The sequence below is a fragment of the Teleopsis dalmanni genome, chromosome 1, assembly GCF_002237135.1.
Source record: "Teleopsis dalmanni isolate 2A chromosome 1, ASM223713v2, whole genome shotgun sequence".
Taxonomy (NCBI): Eukaryota; Metazoa; Arthropoda; class Insecta; order Diptera; family Diopsidae; genus Teleopsis; species Teleopsis dalmanni.
The window spans coordinates 174,397,985-174,418,635 of record NC_051846.1 but is presented as its reverse complement, the minus strand read 5'-3'; the positions used below and the strand labels follow the sequence as shown (position 1 = coordinate 174,418,635).

Here is a 20,651-nt window from a genome sequence, read left to right as displayed (position 1 = left end):
AAATTTTGTATGCACAAGTGTGTCAGATAAAAGTTTGCCTGTATATTGAGAAGAGACCATTAAGATATTTACATGAAGCACGGCTGTTGTATATTAATATTATTTAATGTTATGAAATTATTTGAAAAGAATAAACATATTTGGTTTAGTAACAATTACTGAGTAAAATGCTATATCTAAACAAGCTAAATCAGCAGATGTTTTTGTTGCTTTATTTAGACAACCGCAATGTATTAGCGCCTGACATTTGTTTATCTCGATCAAGAATAATATTATTCCGAGCTAAAATGTAATATGTTATTGTTAACAAAAAAATTATATTAATATATAAGTTAAAGCTGTGAGGTTAAGATCTGGAACCGTAGAAATGGCTCGTAATATTTTACAGAGTAGTCTACTTAACGCTTGTTTCAGCATTGTTTTCCAAGTAATAATTTAATGTATTGATGAATCATAATTGTATTACCAACAATAATGTTTTTAGATATTTTGCCGAATTGTTACGTTTGGGATAAATGCCTTTATTGTACGTAATGTGGGCCGCGAAGTGCTGGGCATTATGAATGTTCGATTACTCTTACTCGAAAGCACATTACTATTTTTATCACGCGAAGCTATTAACCGTGCTGCGTTAAGTGCTACATCACAACAGAAAGAAAAATGTACTTGGCCACAATTGGTCAACCAAATGTGGCTTACGTAAGTATTAGAAATTTTATTATAAACAAATTTAAAACATATTTACTTTTTTTTATCTAGTGTCCCAATCTGTGTGCTACTTTGCATTCCATGCCTATATATTTGGACAGAACAATTGTCTGCCGTTGAAGAGCATTTTAGTGCCCAGTATAGATTTGGTTGCTATGCTGTTGCATTATCTTGCGTTATAGAGCTATGCGCGGAGTCAACAGTATTTGTATCACAAGTTTTTTGTTTTGTTAAATTGAAAATTGTATTAAATACTTTACACATTTTCGTTCGTTCTATTGTATTTTTATGGATTGTTTTGGATGATGGCAGTGTCGCAATTTATGCTTTTGCAATTGCTCAACTTGCTAGTGCTGTAACAATAATAATAGGACATTATGGGTTTTACTACTATTATATTAAAAGATTTAATAATTTAAAAAATATGGAAATTAAGATTAAAAATACTCAAACTACACAAATAAAAAGAAGTCAACTTGATATAATGCTCTTTGCAAATATGGAAGATTTTCCCTTTAAGAAAATAACTGAATTTTTACCTGGTGTTATGAAAAGCAAGGTGAGTATAATATTATTTATTTACTATTTATTATTATTATTGAATAATATATGTCCCCAAGCTCTATTTACTATTAAATAATATATAAAGTAAATAGGACTTTATAAATAGACTTTAGTAAATAGACTTTATATAAAAAAAAAATTAAATAAAAAATATTTATTTATTTATATTTATATTATTTATTTAATATATACATATATATGAACGACAAAATTTTGTTTTAATAATTTTATTACAGGATAAATTTCTTAATAGTGAATTGCAAGTCTTAACATTGAGTTTTGTGAAGCAAGGTGTATTGAAACAAATTTTAACAGAAGGAGAGAAATATGTTATGTCCATGAGTCCTGTATTAAGTTTTAGTGAACAAGCAACTTATGATGTTGTGAATAATTTGGGTAGCTTGGCAGCACGTTTTATTTTTCGGCCTATTGAGGAGAGTAGCTACTTTTATTTTACTCAAAGTATTTCGCGTGATATCAAATTGCACAAGCAGGATAAGGTATTATATATATAATATTTAATATATTTTATGAATAAAATATATAAAGAATGTAGCACAAAATCTTTCAAGTTGGGCAAGTTCTCAACAATCTTTCACTAGCCGTTACATCCATAGGCTTGTTAGCCTTGACGTTTGGACAAAGCTACTCTCGTACTGTTTTACTAATATATGGAGGAGCTGATTTCGTAAAAGGTGGCTTACCAGAAAATCTATTACAATGGCATTGCTTGGCGATTTGGTTTTTAGCTGTCAATGGTATCACTGAAGGATACATGTTTGCTACAAATACAAGCAAAGATATTGATAAATATAATTATCTTATGGCAATATTTTCAATAAGTTTTCTTGTATTGTCATACATTTTAACAACTATATTTGGTCCTGTGGGATTTATATTTGCTAATTGTATAAACATGTTAAGTCGCATTAGCTATAGGTAAATGTTTAAAATATACTTCAATCAAAATATTATAACCAAATTTTTTTCAGTACACATTTTATTTGGAAGCAATATAAACCTCTAAACATTAATCCTTTGAAAGGATTAATGCCGGGTAAATTTTTTGCTCTATCTTTAATACTTGCTGGTTTGTTATGCAAGTATTCCCTGGTAAGTAACTTCTGTTGTTTTCTTTTGATTATAATTTATTTTGATTAAATATCTTTTATAGAATAATGCTCAGTCTATGCTTCTACACGTAACTTTTGGATTTTTTGGAGTGCTATTCTGTTTAGCGGTTTGGTGTCTTGAAAACCGAGAATTGGTGAAGTTGGGTTGGAAATATGGCAGACGTATAAAAATAGAGTGAAAAGAAGTTAACTTTTGTTCTAAATTTGATTTGTTAATAAATAAATACATGGTTAAATCGAAATGTTTGGTTATTGGAATTTTTTAAATAATATAATATGAGTATTCACACCGAATTCGGTTATTTGGTAAAATTTTTGTTATATTGCCGAATAAAACATGTCATACGAAAAAGTTTATTGAATACTGGTGTCTAAATACATTTATATTAAGATACAGAATGAAAAGCTTACCAAAAATGATTTATTTTTAAATTGTTTTAAAATTAAATACAACTTTATAGGAATATAAAAATATATATTTTAAGTGCTTTGTAGAATTATATAATAATTCAAAAATTTATTATTATGATCATAATTATGATATTATTATCTTAATGCTATACGTGCTGCATCTTGTAACAAAAAGTGTAGGTCGTAAAGTTTAATTAATTTTATTTATTTAAAATAATTGAATAAGCATTTTTATCGGGGGCCCTCAATTCTTTATTGAAAAAAAAAATTTTTTATTACGGTTTATTTATTATTATACTCTTTATATGACTAAATAAATGGTACAATGTTTAGTAAATATTACTTATGTTTTATGGAAGCACATTTAGATTTTTAATTTTTTAAATAAGTTTTCAAATTGTTTACATAAACTTGTTTGCTATATATTATTATAAAGATAATCTTTTTTACAAAGTTAATGCAAATTTGCAGAAATCTTGTACACTAGTTTCGTGCTTTATTATTTGTTTAATATGATTATTTGTTCTTTAAAAAGAATAGTATTTGTAAGGCATTTTTAAAAGCAGAACTACGAAATAATATAGTATATATTTAAGAATTTAATAAGTTTTAGACAAAATTTAGTACAGACACGAATCGCACAGTTAAAATCGAATATTATCTATGTTGTTTTATTAAAAGTATTAAATATTATAATATATATATAAAATAAATTTAAAACTGCTAAATTATTCTTTTAATTTGAAAACTGTGAATTTGGTCAATAATATAATATCTTATGAAAGTTGATTCTTACTGAAGATCTCCGAAGAAGGTTACAACAGACATGACTTTATTATTGTCATACAAATGTCTTACAAAATTTATGATATATCGTGTGAATTGCACATGAAAAGTTCATAAAATTTCTCCAAAAATGCTTATGTTAACAGTGTTTATTATATTTTTGTCAATATTTATACGTTTCTTTTTTTTCGTGAATTTGTTACATTCAAACTAAATTCGATTGCATATACGGCAAGTTTTAATTTCTACACTTTTGCTTTTAAAACTGCAACGTTTTGCTCAAGTTGCGATGGTTCTATTCCTATCCTCATTTAATTTTCTTTCTTTCTTTCTACATTTTTTTGGCGCATCAAACTCATCAGTTCTCGTATTATTGAATTCCATTGGGACTTCGAAATCAACTTCTATTTTTAGGAGTTATTTCACCGATTTTTTCTGCACTCATTTCTATAACCTTTGGTATTGTTTTTTCTTCTTCTATAATTATTAGGTGTACCGGTATGAAATGAGCGTTTTTTGGTGAAAATAAAACACTAATTATTAATAGGAAAGTAAAAAACATTTTATTCAAAGTATTGGCCATTGCTTTCTACACATTTTGACCACCTTTCTGGCAGTTTGTGGATACCACGCCAAAAAAATTGTTCGTCTTTTAAAGCAAACCAACCAGATACCCAATTTTCGACCTCCTCGTAGGAATCAAAGTGCTGCTCAGCCAATGCGTGTCCCATCGATGAAAACAAATGGTAATCAGAAGGAGCCAAGTCTGGTGAATACGGCAGGTGGGGTAGCAGCTCCCAGCCAAGTGTTTTGATTGCATCCTGAACCCGTTTTGCTTTGTGTGCAGGTGCATTGTCATGGAGCATTACCTTGTCGTGTCTTCTGGCCCATTCTGGTCGTTTCTCGATCAATGCATGGTTTAAATTTATTATTTGTTGTTCGTAGCGACGAGCATTGACGGTTTCACCAGGTTTTAGGAGCTCGTGGTACACCACACCTTTCTGGTCCCACCAAACACACAGCATTGTCTTCTTGACGAATCGATCTGGTTTTGCAGACGATGTTGATGGTTGTCCCGGATTAACCCATGATTTTTTCCGTTTATGATTCTTAAAATAAAACCATTTTTTATCGCCAGTAACAATCCGATGCAAAACCAATTTTCTTTCGTGTCTTTTAAGCAAAATTTCACAAGTGTTTTTTCGCTTTTCCATCTGTGTTTCATTCAATTCATGTGGCACCCATTTTCCACACTTTTGGATCTTTCCCATAGCTTTTAAACGGTCAGAAATTGTTTGTTGTGCAACATTTAACATTTCTGCCATTTGCTTTTGACCCAACGTGTCATCTCCATCCAATATCGTTTGCAATTCGGCGTCTTCAAACTTTTTTGGCGGTCTTCCACGTTCTTCATTTCTTACATCAAAATCATTATTTCTGAACCGTTGAAACCATCTTTTGCATGTTGCTTCTGATAGAGCATGATCACCATATGCCTCGACAAGCATTCGATGTGACTCTGCACCACTTTTCTTCAAATGAAAACAAAGAATTAATGCTTTCCGCAAATCATCACTTTCTGGTACAAAATTCGACATTTTTAACACGATGAAAAAATATGATGTTGTCTGTTCAATGACTTGATGTATATTAAATATATTTCACACATGTCATAGCAAACAAACAAAAACAAATAAAGGCTCATTCACAACAAATGTTCCCTGTCGGAACATTTGTATTTTTACGCTCGCTTCATAAATGTACACCTGGTACATAATTTTTGTAAAATATACACAGTTAATATAATAATTTCAAATAAAATAATATTAGTATTTAACAAGAGATAATTGAATCAAGATTAGTTGCTTCTTATTAAACATTGTGTCAAGACGATGCTGTCAAGTTATGCCAACAAACATGTTGGATGTGGAAGTAGCTCATAATTTATTTATATATTTTTTGCTGTATGTCCATTTTAAAATGATCGATAACAATAGTTATCAGTTTAATGAAGCATATTTTGACAAGCCATTTGATTAACTGCGTTTGTGTTCTTTGAAAGAGTTGGTTAAGGACGCAAGTGTTTATCACATTCATTGTAAGTAAACTTATTACAATTTTATAGAATAAGTGAAAGTAAGTGACTTACATTAAATATTTATCTAACCTTAGAACTTATTTATTGTTATGGTAAGCTTTTTTAGTAAGATATGCTTGATTTGAACTTTGTATAAACAAGCATCACTTGTGGCGTTCAATTTTATCGTATACATTTTGTTTTAGATGAAGAAAGTCGCGCGTATGCGTCTTAATCCAGATGACAATGGAAATATTAACCATGGTATGGAGCAAGTTGGTGTACGAACAACTGGGCGTATAAAGGTTTGAAAAGTAATTACTTGAAAATTTAAGTTTGTTATTATTTTTACTTTAGAAACCGAAAGCAGTCTTTGATCCATCGGATAACTATTTGCCCCGCTCCCAGCGCGTTATTTCATCAAATTCGCTTTCTATTTCTATTGCATCTCAGTCTTCAGAACGTAACAAACCGTTCACACCACAACCAGTAAGCCGACGTCGCTATTCAACATTATCCGATATAACAATGGTCACAACACCAAGTGTAAATAGCGAAGAACAAGCATATCCGTGTTATATTTGTACAAAAAAGGAGTTTAAGCGCAGTCAAAACTATAAAAAAATGGTGTCATGTTTGTTGTGCGATAAAAAGGGTAATTCAAAAATTTAAATTTTATCTTATTAGAAAGTCGTCTAAAATATATATTGTATGTTTTTAGTTCATAAATTATGCTTAAAAATGGAATTTGAAGACTTTGATGTTGTTAGGAAAAAATTTAAGTGTGAAACATGCCGTACATGTGAGATCTGCGACAACCTCTCAGGGCGCGCAAGTACCAGCAGCACATCGAATGTAAGTAGAAACTCTAAAGATATATTTTTTATTATATTTAAAATTCATATTTTTTTAAGGATGATATTATGACATGTGCCAAATGTGTCAAATCATTTCATTCTTTGTGCCATGTACCTAATGTACGTTCCTTCGAGAAGTCTAAAACAAACTGGAGATGCAAGAAATGCGCGGTACCACTTATTGGTGAAAATTTGCTAAGTAACGCAAATATTAAAGATATTATTGGCAGTGAACCAAAAATATTAGCTGAACAAAAACCTGTAAAACCAGCACCACCAGCTAATGTCGAATCATGTGTAAAATCCATTAAAAATAATACTGGTGAAGATAAGAAGCCTATTATTCATAATGGTGTTAAGGTACATTCAGAAGCAATTGTCAAAAATGAGAAATCTAATGGTGACAAGCCCATAAAACCTGAAGAAAATATTAAATATAACGCAAATGATGTGTTGGATCTTCCAAATGTAAAAGGATGGACTGTCGAGCAAGTAGCAGATTATTTAACAAAGTATTTTCCAAAGGAAGCATCTGTATTTCGAGATCATGAAATCGATGGAGCGTCACTTTTATTACTAAAAAGAAGTGATGTTATCAAAAAATTGCCTTTAAAGTTGGGACCATCGTTGAGAATTTACAGTTTAATTTTGAAACTGCAAACAAAACAGAATGATCCCACCTTAGGGTGGAAATGTTAATTTTAAAAACGTATAAGTGTACGAAAAAATTTCTTTATTAAATATGATTACATATTACAAAATGTTCATTTTTACAAATAATAAAATATATTTTTATTAAATAAAATTATTTTATTTAATTTTTAAGTTTAAAAGGCAAAGCATTTATGTGTTTTTGTAAATACTAATGGAAGGTAATAAATAACTGACCATACATTTGTTTAAAATAATTTTACATAAAACATTACTCGGCACAGTATTTTTATTCGTTTAAACAAGATATTTACAATCAAGGGTTTTTTTTAATGAGGTTATAGACGTCTAATTATAAACCCTAAAAAAAGTGTATAAAGAATATGTAAAAAATAAAGCAAATAATAAAGTTTTGTTGTTTATTTTGTTATACTTTAGGAACTCGTATATGTAATGACCTATACTTTTGGCAATAATTTTTCTTCATCGGGATGTGGCATTTGAGATTGCATTGATTTAATACTTGTTGGAGATTTTTTTGGATCGTATCCATACAAAAATATGGATGCTATTACTAAAGCGGCACCTAAACTAAAACGTAGTGTTAAATTAAAATCGAATATATAAATTGAAGCTATGCAGGAAATGATTATTGCTAGAGAAGTAGCAAATCCTTTTAATATATTATCAGCATATTTTACTACAACAGCTACAATAAGTCCACCACCCGCTTGTAAGAGCACTAAGTACCAAATAAATATATCATAACCAAAGAAAAAACCATTTGATAATATTTTGTTGGCGTCATTAACAAAACATGTTATTGTTCCGAAAGGTATGCTTAAAAGACTCAATTGCACATTACGCATCCACACAGAGACATCGGCGCCTTTTAAAATTTTCTCAAAATAAATACCAGCAAATCCAGAAAGGAAACAGGCACCAATTGCTGCCCATAAGCCAAGCAAGCGATTTTGCTCTGGACCAGATGTTTCAGTTATTTTTGTCGTTTCGCCAACAGTTTGTGCTAACTGTACCAGTATGATGCCAGCAACAAGCAGCAATAATGCACCCCACTGTGTAGTCAAGAGTTTCCGACGAAGTATCACAACTGCAAACATTGCAGTAGTAAGAATTTTTAACTGATATGTTACTTGATAAGTAGCTGCATCTAAGTGTGAAGCAGAAACATATAATAAATTATTTTGTACAATATACACTAAAGATGGAACGCAAACTTTGAGTGTATCAACAGGATTAGATATAATTGTTTTATGCAAAGCGCGAATAAACTTTTGTGCATCTTTTCCTTCTTCATTGAACACAAGTACGAGGCAAGTTATTAACTTGACTATTTCAGACATTAGCACAGCTGCAAAAAAAAAACAAAAAGATTTTTTTATTTATATATTATATATGTGTATGTATATGTGTAAATAAAAGTTTTTATGTTAAGTACTGGCAGTTAATAGATTGATTTTCTGCCAAAGTTAAAAACTACACATACATATTTTAGTTTTTTTTTTTGATAAAAATTTTTATCTTTCGAAGAAAATTTTGTCATACAAATAAATTACAGGAAATATACATTTAATATATAACTTTAATCAAAAAGATTTCAATATCAAGTGATATACTTTTAAGTTACAAATTTTAGATTTGAAATAATTTTAATTTTGTATAAAATTTTTATTATGTTAAGTAAATATATAAGATTTTTTATTTTTAAATAAAAATATGTAGATGCAGATATAATAAATTCGGAAGGAATTAGTATAAACTTACCCGTTGAACTAAGAAATATTTCACCTGGACGTGTTCTCGCATAACGCATACTAAGTCCAAGGATGGCATTTTGAAGTGTTAATGTGACCAGGCTTATGTATTTCAGAGAGTTTACATTCACTAAAAAGACAATAACATTCATAAAACATAAACAAAAACCGGCAAGTGCATCTTACTGTGTATATTCATTATTATATTATGTAGAACTAATTTATTTTTGATTTTTAACAATTATATCTTTAAGCTTTTATATTAATATAATGCTAATAAAACTATTATCAGTGCGGTGCTAGTTTCCGCCAACATCACGATCTGAGCACTCCACGTAAACAGATTTAGTTTGTATGAAAACAATCAAAAATGATAAATAAAGAAAATGAATGAGCTTACAAAGCAAACAAGCCGAAAAGCTACAAATACAAAACAAACATGAATTAGATGAAACAGTTTAATACTTTTTTATCATATTAAATTGAGATATGCAAAATTTTTATTTGCATGTTATTTAATACATAATATCATTTAAAGTATAAGTAACAACTAAAGTTTCAATTAGACACATTAAATAAATTATTAATTTTTTATAAATTCTTTTATAAATCGGAAACTTTGAGAGTTTCATTGATGGTAAAACAAATATTTATTCTATCATACAAGTATTGTTTGAACATGTTCAAAATTTTCTAAAAACGGAAGCTTAGAGATGTATCAATAATAAATAACATTTTTTATTTATTCAGTTGTCTTAGAATGTTATGTTACTATAGAAAAAAAATCATATAAATTCGTTTCAATCACATTGAACAAAGCTAACACATTTGGTGCTTTTTATGTACACGAACTAAATTTATTTGATTTGATAAAGTTTATTTATGTTAAGTTTATTTATTCTTAAAATATATTAAATAACCGTCAATAGCATCAAATAATTTTAAAATGCTTTTTAATAACACACATAAGTAGACATTTTAAGGTGCATCCACAACAAAGCGAACGCTTGCGAAAGAAGAAACATTCGCAAGTTATTGTACCTGCAAAAGTGCGTTAGTTCGCAAGCGTTCGCTTTGGTGTGGATGTACCTTTATATATATGTACCTTTATAACGACTATTCACAACGTTGCAAGTAAATATAGCTTTATTTTTTAGATATTTAACTTTAAAGTTGGGATTTTTATGTAGAAGCTACCAACAACAAGTAGATGCGCCATCTGGTGCATTTTTGTGTTCGACACAATTTGGATAATTAATATACAAATTACATACATTAGTTGGTGTTAGATAGCGTATATAGTTTTTTTAATAATGTAATCAATGTAAAAAGTCTACTACTTTAAAATTCGATAGCTCGGAAGGTAAATTATATTGAAAAAATAATTTAAATTACTAAAATCCGTTGCTAATTGTGTATACTCGGAATCGTGATTGATACTGCAATGAGTACTGACCAAAATACAAGTTATTTAATTTTATTTAAAATTGGAAAAAATGATATTAGAAAAAATACAAAGATATAAATAATTATAATGATATATATTTTCTATAATATGATGTGCATATTATATAAAATGGTAAATATATTTATATATCATATAAATAATTAAGTATTGGTATATCAAACATTGCTTTACATGTTGGCATCTCATACATTAGTATGCTTTGTCTCTGCACATCTAAGTCATTACTCTATGCTGATGTCATACGGATTGTGAAATGTTTAATTTCTGTTTCAAATGTTCAGCACGCTGCAAATTTATAAAATAAAGAAATATGCCACCTCAAGTGGAAGGTGATTTTACTGTAAGTATTTACTAGTCATTTAAATATAAACAATAACAATTAACAAATATAGAACCCAGAAGGAAAACCTTTGAATCAATTGTGCTTTGAAATAAAGAATACCGATGGTGATAAGAAATTTATACCAGCTTTAGTAAGTAATTCGTTTTAAATTAATATATATGATATTATTTTGAATGCATTGTTGCTTTCCATAGGATGAATTTTGGGCATCTGAAGAATTTTCATCTAACTATGTTAGTTTAGTTCAACCAAATGGTGATATAAAAAAGGACGTTTCACTCGAGGAATGGAAGTATCATGCAGAGTGCTTCCGAGAAGATATGAAATTTCTATTAACCTGTGAACATCATAAGTATGTGTATGCATTTCATACATTGAATAAATTGTTTAATATATTTATATTGTAGATTTTGGTCATATATGGTATATAAAAAAGATGCATTAAATGCAATTCTACAATTCTTACAAAAAGCAACACCATTTTATATTGATTTCAAGAAGGACGAAGCAAACGATAACATCGAATTGTATGAAGAAAACTTGAGTTTAGTAGTGCGAATTATATATAGAATTTTAACTAACAAAGAATCTGATAAGTACTGGATAACAAATGAAGTTCATAGCGATCTTATTTATAAGAATTTTTTGATATCAGTGCCAATGTTATTTGATCTTTTAATTGCAATTGGAAATGCAGATCTAGACAATGTAGATTTATTAAGAAATATATTTAAACAATTAATAGAAATACAGCCTAAATATAAATTGGACATTGTAGAAGCACTTAGGTATTTTAGTAATGCTTTTCAAAGCATTCAAACGCAAACAGAAAATGAAGGATTTGATGGCGCTGGTGGAGGAGAGCTTGACGAGGGAACCGAAACACCATATGATGATGTAGTGTTGTATACCTTAGATTGTGCATATTCACTAAGTGTCTTACTTGAGGTATACCCTGAAGCCCGACAATTTTGCTACGAACACAAACTTGGACAAAGGTATATTATAAAGAAATCAAAAGTAAATTTGCACTTTTAACGTTTCACCTTTTTTAGCATTGCACACTTTTACGACAATACCATTCCTTATCTTTATAAAAATATTTTTTTAATCAATGAGGCAGCAAAGAGTTTAAATTGGTTGAATCAAGCACGTTTAGAGTATTTGAAGGCATTTCGTAGCATTTCCTATGCATTTGTGGAGAGTGTGCTGATTAATCCGTAATAATACAAAAAAATATTAATTGTGCAAAACGTATATTTTAAAATCAACTATTTGCGTATTTTAGAAATGACAGTCTTTCCCCGTCCGAAAATTTTATTGCTCTTTTAACTGAATGTTTAGCGGAACAAATGTTTGTGGTGGACTATCAACGAGAGTACCCAGTTGAATTAGATGTGGACATATTAAAACAGGCTTGCAAAGACTTGTAAGTTTATGATATAAATTTCAAAATAAATAACTTTATAATATTTAATTCATTGAAAAAATGTATATTGGTATATCGAAAATATATATCAATTTATATTATCATTTATAGTAAATATAATAAGATAAAATAATTTTATTACTGATTCGTTATAAAAATATAAGATATATATATATTATTTTATGATATTTATATAATATATTATCAAATTCAAAACTTATATATTGTCCACTATATAACAATTATTTAAATTTTTTTATATTGTTCATTTTATTTAATTTTATCTTAATTTGGTAGAGATGATTTTAAAGCATCATTTGTGGTTAAAGGCTATAAGAAAGAAGCTGAATCTAGTTCTATTCCAACTATAGGAACAAACGCAACTTATGCTCAAATTCAAAATACTGTATCAGACAATAATTATGATGCTAGTAAAAACTTAAGCTTAAATCAAAAAGTAACTGAATCTGTTCAAAACGTTAAAAATGTTGAAAAAACAGTTGCACGTGATATTGATCTTGAGGTTACAGCTGTGCTAGATGTACTGCCAGATTTAGATGCGGGATTCATTCGAGTGTTATTATCACGATATGATAAAAGTGAAGATGTCATAGCAGCGGTCTTAGAAGGAAATCTACCTCCAGATTTAGCAAGTGTTAGTACCGCGGAACCAATTATTCCGCCAGATCCACAAGATAAGTTGTATGAACAAACTGGTATCAAACATTTTAACGTATTTGATGGTGATCCATATGATGTATTAACACAAGATAATCCAAAATGTATTATAAAACAAGGCAAAGGATTTCCAAATGCTCCAAAGAATGTTGGTCAGTTACTGGACGATAAAAGTGGATTGGAACAGATAAGACATCGATATCAAGAGTTCACCTTGGTTGAAGAAGGGCCAACCGATGAGTATAATGATGAATATGATGATAGTTATGAAGCTTTACTCGAAGGTGAATCACGCCTTATTAAATCAAATGAATTAAGAGCTGGCTTAGCTAATATTCAAGATGATTCAGAAAGTGATGATTCGGAAACTGAGGAAGATTCTTCAAATAAAGAAACGACAATCGATCAGAATAAATCAAAGAACTTTTGTGAAAATCCGGAAGTTATACGAGCTCGTTATGAAGCACAAAGACAAGCTAAATGGAATAAAAAAGGCTCAACACCTGCACAAAATACACATAATGTTGTTGGTGCAGCAAAGGGGCAGGGACAGGATAAAGAAACGTTGCGCAATCGAAATAAGAAAGAAGTTAATAAATCATCTCGAGCGAATCATAATAGAAAATCAGGTGCTGCATTTAAGAGAAGTAGAGGCATGGTACCATAAATATATAAATAAAATTTATAATGTAGATAAATTAAATTTGTTATATTGTATAAAAATTGACTGTGTTTATACTATAAAGTAAATATTTAAATTACAAAGCAAAGAATTTAAAAATAAATATTCATTCTGATAATAAAAGAACAAAAGTTTGAATGTCACTACATGAAAATAGAGACTTCTTAAAGTCAAGTCTCATGTCACCATGAAAGTAGATATTGCGTTTAAGGATGCAAAGTTTTTGAAGTACGAAACCTTACTAAAATCTGTAATCAATAGGGGGTGGTGTTTTCAGAACTATCGAATTAACATTTGAAGTATCTGACATAGCTGTCGACTGAGGAGATTTATAATGCAAGAAACATAAAAGGAATTACAAGATATGAACACAAAGGCAAGGATATGAATTAGGTTGCAAATACGTAAAAAGAATATGGGTTGTTTAGGATAAGTAATAAATGTAGGCGTGTGGGATTTAATGGAAACTAGATAGCATCGATGTAGAGAAACTTTTCCACTTCAATGGATTGGCAGTCAAAATGGAATATATTATCCGTTGCCTCAACTATTTTTAAAGTGAAGGTGAGAGATTCTTGTCGTTCTGACACCAAATCTAGAGATACTGTGTTTCTTGATATATATCGAGTGCGTAAAAATAATAATTTTTTTAATGACATGTAAATATTAGTTGAGAAAACAATGTATTTGCATTATAATTTATTATTTTTAAAACTTTGAATATAAGTGTTTATATGAATATGAATATGAATATGAATATGAATATGAATATGAATATGAATATGAATATGAATATGAATATGAATATGAATATGAATCTGAATATGAATATGACTATGAATATGAATATGAATATGAATATGAATATGAATATGAATATGAATATGAATATGAATATGAATATGAATATGAATATGAATATGAATATGAATATGAATATGAATATGAATATGAATATGAATATGAATATGAATATGAATATGAATATGAATATGAATATGAATATGAATATGAATATGAATATGAATATGAATATGAATATGAATATGAATATGAATATGAATATGAATATGAATATGAATATGAATGTGAATATGAATATGAATATGAATATGAATATGAATATGAATAGAATATGAATATGAATATGAATATGAATATGAATATGAATATGAATATGAATATGAATATGAATATGAATATGAATATGAATATGAATATGAATATGATATGAATATGAATATGAATATGAATATGAATATGAATATGAATATGAATATGAATATGAATATGAATATGAATATGAATATGAATATGATTATTCAATAGGAATATGAATAAGAATATTCAATAAGAATATGAATGTGAATATGAAAATATGAATACGAATATGAAAATGTGAATATGAAAATATGAATATGAAAATATGAATATGATTATGATTATGTATATGAATACAAGCATATACGATCAAATTATTTTAACGATTGTCGATTTTTAAAAATTAAGGCGTAATCCTTCCATTAGAAATGAAGTTTAAATATTTCGTTTTACATAACTCCAAAATCTATATTGATTACGATGATTTGTTTTAAAATTTTTCATCCATGGGTTTTATAGTTACATTTTGCACCTATAAAAATTATTTAATATTTATGGGTAATAATATATTTAAAATTAAATAAGTTTTTTCTTGCCTGCACATTCGGAGGTGTATTTAATATCCATAACATAGTTTCAGCCACATCGGATGAACGCAGCATTGGACAATTGCCTTTAACTATGGATTGTATATTGGGTGGTAGTATATCAGTGTCCACTATGCCGGGGCTTATAGTCTACATAAAAATTGTGTTAACGTATAAATATGAATATACATGTATTATAATATTGACTTACGGATATTCGCACTTTTGTATTGTCACGTTGAAATTCTTGTCTATATATCTCATTCATTGCTCGTAGTGCAAATTTAGTAGCAGGATATATATTAAGTGATGGTAATTGGGGACCTAAGTTCGGTACTTGAAGTCCTGCCACGCTATTTATTATAATCACATGTCCAGAGGCATTTCGCTCTTTCATTGATTCAAATGATTCGCGAGTACAGTAAACAGTACCCATTATGTTAGTATCAACAGTTTGTCGTATTTCTTTGGTATTATCAGTTTGGCTCAACTGAGTTGTAGCAATTATGCCAGCATTATTTATTAAAATATCGACTCCACCAAATTTATCCTTAACACTTTTAAAGGCCTCCAAAACACTTTCTTCAACTGAAACATCACATTTTATGGCATGCAAATTACTTTTTGTTGATTCCGGTAGTTCTTCTTTTAGATTTATTATACGATCCTGGCGCCTTGCTAAGCCCACAACAGTCAGTCCAGCTTGCACAAGCGCTTGAGCACAAGCTGCTCCTATACCATTACTAGCACCGGTCACAACAGCTACTTTGTTTTTCCAACGCTGCATTTTAAATAATGTGCACTACCTTGTAGTGCCAATTAAAAACTGTGTGTACTAAAGGCGGAAGTCGAACAAGTGCAGTTACAATCGATAGATTAAATTAATGTCGTTGCCCTATAAAACACATTAAACTGACAGACAGCAGCCATAAAAACTTGGGTTTTTTCGATTTGGTCAAAGCACTCAGTTTTCATTTGCAATGAATCGTTGGCAAAACAAATTGGCTGTAGTTACTGGTTCAAGTAGCGGAATAGGAGCAGCCTGCACTAGAGCATTAGTTGCAGCAGGATTGCGTGTAGTTGGCCTTGCAAGAAGAGAGGCTAAACTGAAAGAAGTTAAGCAAAATTTACCAAAGGAACAACAATCTCGATTTATACCACATCGTTGTGATGTTTCTAAGGAAAATGAAGTAGTTTCAACTTTTGAATGGATTAAAAAAAATGTTGGTACACCTAGTGTCTTATTGAATAATGCGGGAATCACGCGTGAAACACAATTAGTAGCTCTAGGAAATACTGAGAAAATCCGAGAGGTGATTGATACAAACGTCATGGGTGTGTTGTGGTGTACGCGTAAGTATTCAATGGCATTAGTGGTGTTCACGATATAATCAAGTAAATGAATTTTGCTGATATCGCTTTGTTACGGTGTTATTGATCTCGTTACTCGAAATCGTGAATACCATTATTGATTTAGTCAATGATAAAGATATCTTATAACTAATGGTTTTGTTAAGGGGAAGCATTTCATCAAATGCACAAATCTGGTGACGAAGGACATATTTTAATAATAAATAGTATTGCTGGACAACAAGTTCTCAATTTTATTGATGTATTGCCTTCATTCAATATATATCCAGCTACCAAATTTGCTATTACCGCCATGACTGAAACTTATAGACAAGAATTTCAATTATATAAAAGCAAAGTACGCATAACGGTAAGTAGAGATATACACATATAAATAAATTAATTACGAGTTAATAGTTATAATCATGTACATATATTATCATTTTGGTAAAGCTATTAAACACCTAAATTAGAAATAAGTTTGCTATGAAACTTTATGTTAAATATTCTATACACATATACATCTGTGCATATGTGATATGTTTAGTATAGAATAGGACCTTAGGTTCTTCGTGAAGTGGACAAAGTACAACTGTAATAAGTGCTGTAATATAAGACTGCAATAGAAGTTCTCGGAACAGTAGTTCAAAACTTTGGAGCTGATAAAAACCAGGCAGTCAAAAATGACATGTCTAGAAGCCAAATAGAGATGATGATTCTTTATACATTTCTTATATATGATATCTTTATATTGCTATTAGTCCTGTTTTAATATTTGTATTTTATTGGTAAGACCCTATGGGAGAAGGACATCAAAAGTAAGTAAGTAATTACGAAATGGAATAAAATTTAAGTTCTAAACTGACAAAATTGTATGGAATAGTGTGTATATTTTTAATATTATATAATAGATAATAGACTCTCAAAGAATCACCTACCTTTGAAAAACTTTGCCAATTAAATGATAACATAACTTACCGATTATATTCTGTATTAGTTCTTAACTTTTTTTTGTTTATAATTTTATTCTTCTGTGTGCTTTTTCGTGTTTAGCTCTATTTTCTAGGTATTGCTAGGTATATGAAAAATCCTTTTAAATCAAACTGCGTACTTAATGAAAATTTTAATTAAAATATTTCTTTAATATTCTATTTTTAGGGAATATGTCCTGGTGCTGTAAATACAAATATTTTTCCACAAGAAATACAATTTTTTGTTAAGGATATGGCACGGTTGGAACCGGAAAATATAGCGGATGCTGTTTTGTATGCATTACGTTCTCCAGCAAATGTACAGGTATTAATTTTATAGAAAATATGTTTAAAAAAAATTTTATATTTACAAACCGAATTTTTCTTATAGATACATGAAATAACTCTTAAGCCAATGGGAGAAATGTTTTAGATAGAGTTTCCTAAACATAGTTATATACATATGAGTACATAAAAAATTCATGTACGCAATTTTGAATGGAAAGTATATCTTAAACCAAAAGAATTTAGACCAAAAGAATATGTATGCGAAATAGAATAAAAAATAAAAATTTATTTATTCGGATACAAAATCAAAACTAATTAAGTTGTTTTAATTTAATAAATACTTATAATAAAAATTATAATACCTATTAATAAATCCAGGCATAAATTTTCGATCTAACGCCTCTAAAACAACTGCTGTAGAAAGTGTTGACTTTCCGCGTTTGATAGTAAGATTACCTGTTATTGGATAGATAGTCATAAAGTGTGTGAAGACTTGAAGTTCCATTTAATTGGAAAAAGTGCACTGTTCATCATCATATTATATATGAAGGTATGAGTTTAACTGGCTTCAAGTTGAATTTTGAGAAAAGGTGGTAGAACCAATTGTTTTTATCAATCGGAATACTAATGTAATCAATATATCCCTAAATAGAACTGAAAGGAGTTACAATGGAATTGTGATTATAATCACTAGTCTTCCACTTTAAAGTAGCTTTAATTCTTAAAGCTAAGGTTGCCACATGTTGTGTAATTATGAGATCAAGCAGCACTAAATGAAGGATTTTGTCTAACAAAATAAATGAATTTAGTGCACAACTAATAAACTATTCCATAAAAACTATAGTAAAATCAGTCGTATATCTTCCAATTGTCATACAAGTATATTTATTATATATTTGTACATTTAAAGACTAATATAAGTATGAATTTATTTGCTCATATATAGATTCAGCGTATTTAAGTTCAAAACTACCTTATTGTTCTACAGACCACTTCACAATTAATTATCGTAGGTTCATAGCTAAAATATGCATACATATGTATGCATATATATAAACGGTAACTGAATATACTTGCATAGAAAAAAAAACTACAATTATTACTAAAGTCCTTTATTGTTATTGTTTTATTCTAATATTAAATATGATAACATTTTGTTGACAAAATACTTTTACGATAAGCAACTTTCCGTTGCATTGAATATTGTTTTTTTAAGAAACGGAGTAAACAAAATGCCGCTATTTTATTTTTTCTAAAATCATTCAATGCTGTGTTTTTTTTTTCTAAAATCATTTAATGCTGCGTAAACAACCAGTTATGGATTTGAGCTTGAGCCGAACGTTTCAGTTGAATTCTAAAATAAATTTTGTGCTAAAAAAGTATTTACAAATAAAATAATTGATTTTATAATAATTTATTGATTAAAACAAATCATATATAATGAAAATAAATTACTTGATCGTGTGAATTTAATTTTATAACAATTTGATTTTTGTTATTTAAAGGCTTTTTGAAAACTTTTAAATAAACAAGCCTGTCCGTTTTTATTATTTTTCTTATTTTATATACATACATATACAACTTTTTTTACTTAAATTTATAAGTTCATATATTAAATCAATATATAAAACATATATAAATATAAAACTAAAAAACAGTTCTTTTGTTAAAAATTTACAAAAAAGTATTTATAATTTATTGTTTTAATGACCAACATTTTTATATAATATTTTTATTTTTGAAACGGGCTAATTGATCTATTGTTCAAATAATACATATTTTAAAAATAATTTAAATGTATTAAAAATGATAAACAAAAAAGTTTTTGTATAAGTTATATATTAAAGTTAATTATTTTAAATGATTTGCAATTGCTGCTAAATTTTCCTACTGGGTATTTTTAAGTCGATTTGTACTTAACATAAGCTTGCCTTAAATCAAAAATTAAAAATGATCAATTTTTACAAAAAGTTATCTGCTTAAAGCAGAAAGATTAGCAACAATTTCCTTTGCCTATGAAAACCGCCATAAAAACAACAATTTTAAATGAATGTTCTGTTCTTATTTGCTTTAACAGAATTGTTTTCTTTTCTGTTAATAACATAATAAAAAAATATATGGCATCAAGAAAGTGTGGATTGTGTTGATTTGTTAAAGCAAATTGCTGTTGCGAACCTCTTGATACATAAAAGCTCATAAAATATAAAAGCGACTTGCAACATCTTATAGCATTATTTATAATTTTTGCTTAAATCAAAAATAATATATTATTTTTGCTTAAACTGAAGCAATGTTATCTTCTATAGTATTTAGTATTTTTGCTATAGTGTTTTTGTATAAGAGAATAAACAAAATAAGAGTTACTCTCTCAAACTGAATTTGAAGAAGTGCGCGTATGGACTTTTTAAATCATCAAGCAACGGAGAGAGATTTTATAAGTTGGAGAAAATGTAAGAAACTGAACTTCTGCAATGTTTGTAATCAATATTGCAACTCGCCGCTTTGCTTTAAGCCATGGCTCGTTGGTTGAAGTTTGACTAAATGCCAATTCAGTTCGTTGTGAGCTTTAGTGTCAGTCGGTGGTGTGTTTTTTTTTTTAATAGAAATATGAGCAATTGCCGCAAGTTGTATTTTTTTATCCAAATTGCATTACAGTTTTAGCGCGTAAAATCATTTTATTTTAAAAAAATATTTTTCATTTATTCTTTTTGCTCCGTTTATAAACGATTTTGTTTTAAAAATGTGTAATGTGAGACAAAGTAATATGTGCATCCAACCAACAAAGTAATGCA

General features: G+C 28.6%; 6 protein-coding genes across 7 annotated transcripts; 4 read left to right on the top strand and 2 right to left on the bottom strand.

The window, feature by feature from the left end:
* The first annotated feature begins 159 nt into the window (after positions 1 to 159).
* On the top strand, positions 160 to 2,693 carry LOC119670260 (protein RFT1 homolog). Its single transcript, XM_038080449.1, has 7 exons — positions 160 to 427; positions 485 to 699; positions 760 to 1,267; positions 1,509 to 1,772; positions 1,829 to 2,211; positions 2,265 to 2,385; positions 2,447 to 2,693. The coding sequence occupies exons 1-7, from the start codon at positions 368 to 370 to the stop codon at positions 2,582 to 2,584; spliced, it is 1,689 nt and encodes a 562-aa protein (XP_037936377.1). The 5' UTR covers positions 160 to 367; the 3' UTR covers positions 2,585 to 2,693.
* A 2,908-nt stretch (positions 2,694 to 5,601) lies between these two features.
* On the top strand, positions 5,602 to 7,329 carry LOC119670257. Its single transcript, XM_038080446.1, has 5 exons — positions 5,602 to 5,700; positions 5,886 to 5,984; positions 6,037 to 6,334; positions 6,401 to 6,534; positions 6,594 to 7,329. The coding sequence occupies exons 2-5, from the start codon at positions 5,886 to 5,888 to the stop codon at positions 7,233 to 7,235; spliced, it is 1,173 nt and encodes a 390-aa protein (XP_037936374.1). The 5' UTR covers positions 5,602 to 5,700; the 3' UTR covers positions 7,236 to 7,329.
* A 260-nt stretch (positions 7,330 to 7,589) lies between these two features.
* Positions 7,590 to 9,425, bottom strand: LOC119670258 (UDP-N-acetylglucosamine transporter). 2 transcript variants are annotated; one of them, XM_038080448.1, is made up of 3 exons: positions 9,149 to 9,425; positions 8,973 to 9,092; positions 7,590 to 8,559 (listed from the first exon to the last, which is right to left on the bottom strand). In XM_038080448.1, the coding sequence occupies exons 1-3, from the start codon at positions 9,159 to 9,161 to the stop codon at positions 7,646 to 7,648; spliced, it is 1,047 nt and encodes a 348-aa protein (XP_037936376.1). In that variant the 5' UTR covers positions 9,162 to 9,425; the 3' UTR covers positions 7,590 to 7,645. The 2 variants fall into 2 exon arrangements, with proteins under 2 accessions (XP_037936376.1, XP_037936375.1); XM_038080447.1 differs by lacking the exon at positions 9,149 to 9,425 and having other exon boundaries at positions 8,973 to 9,142.
* Positions 9,426 to 10,597: 1,172 nt separating this feature from the next.
* LOC119670254 (activating signal cointegrator 1 complex subunit 2) lies at positions 10,598 to 13,611 on the top strand. Its single transcript, XM_038080443.1, has 7 exons — positions 10,598 to 10,770; positions 10,823 to 10,903; positions 10,968 to 11,125; positions 11,181 to 11,771; positions 11,829 to 11,993; positions 12,062 to 12,202; positions 12,500 to 13,611. Exons 1-7 carry the CDS (start codon positions 10,741 to 10,743, stop codon positions 13,545 to 13,547), a joined length of 2,214 nt encoding a protein of 737 aa, XP_037936371.1. The 5' UTR covers positions 10,598 to 10,740; the 3' UTR covers positions 13,548 to 13,611.
* A 1,429-nt stretch (positions 13,612 to 15,040) lies between these two features.
* LOC119670255 (farnesol dehydrogenase) lies at positions 15,041 to 16,089 on the bottom strand. Its single transcript, XM_038080444.1, has 3 exons — positions 15,462 to 16,089; positions 15,260 to 15,400; positions 15,041 to 15,195 (listed from the first exon to the last, which is right to left on the bottom strand). Exons 1-3 carry the CDS (start codon positions 16,035 to 16,037, stop codon positions 15,154 to 15,156), a joined length of 759 nt encoding a protein of 252 aa, XP_037936372.1. The 5' UTR covers positions 16,038 to 16,089; the 3' UTR covers positions 15,041 to 15,153.
* Positions 16,090 to 16,165: 76 nt separating this feature from the next.
* Positions 16,166 to 18,161, top strand: LOC119670256 (farnesol dehydrogenase). The gene is made up of 4 exons (XM_038080445.1): positions 16,166 to 16,603; positions 16,768 to 16,970; positions 17,759 to 17,896; positions 17,963 to 18,161. Exons 1-4 carry the CDS (start codon positions 16,231 to 16,233, stop codon positions 18,002 to 18,004), a joined length of 756 nt encoding a protein of 251 aa, XP_037936373.1. The 5' UTR covers positions 16,166 to 16,230; the 3' UTR covers positions 18,005 to 18,161.
* Positions 18,162 to 20,651: the final 2,490 nt, after the last annotated feature.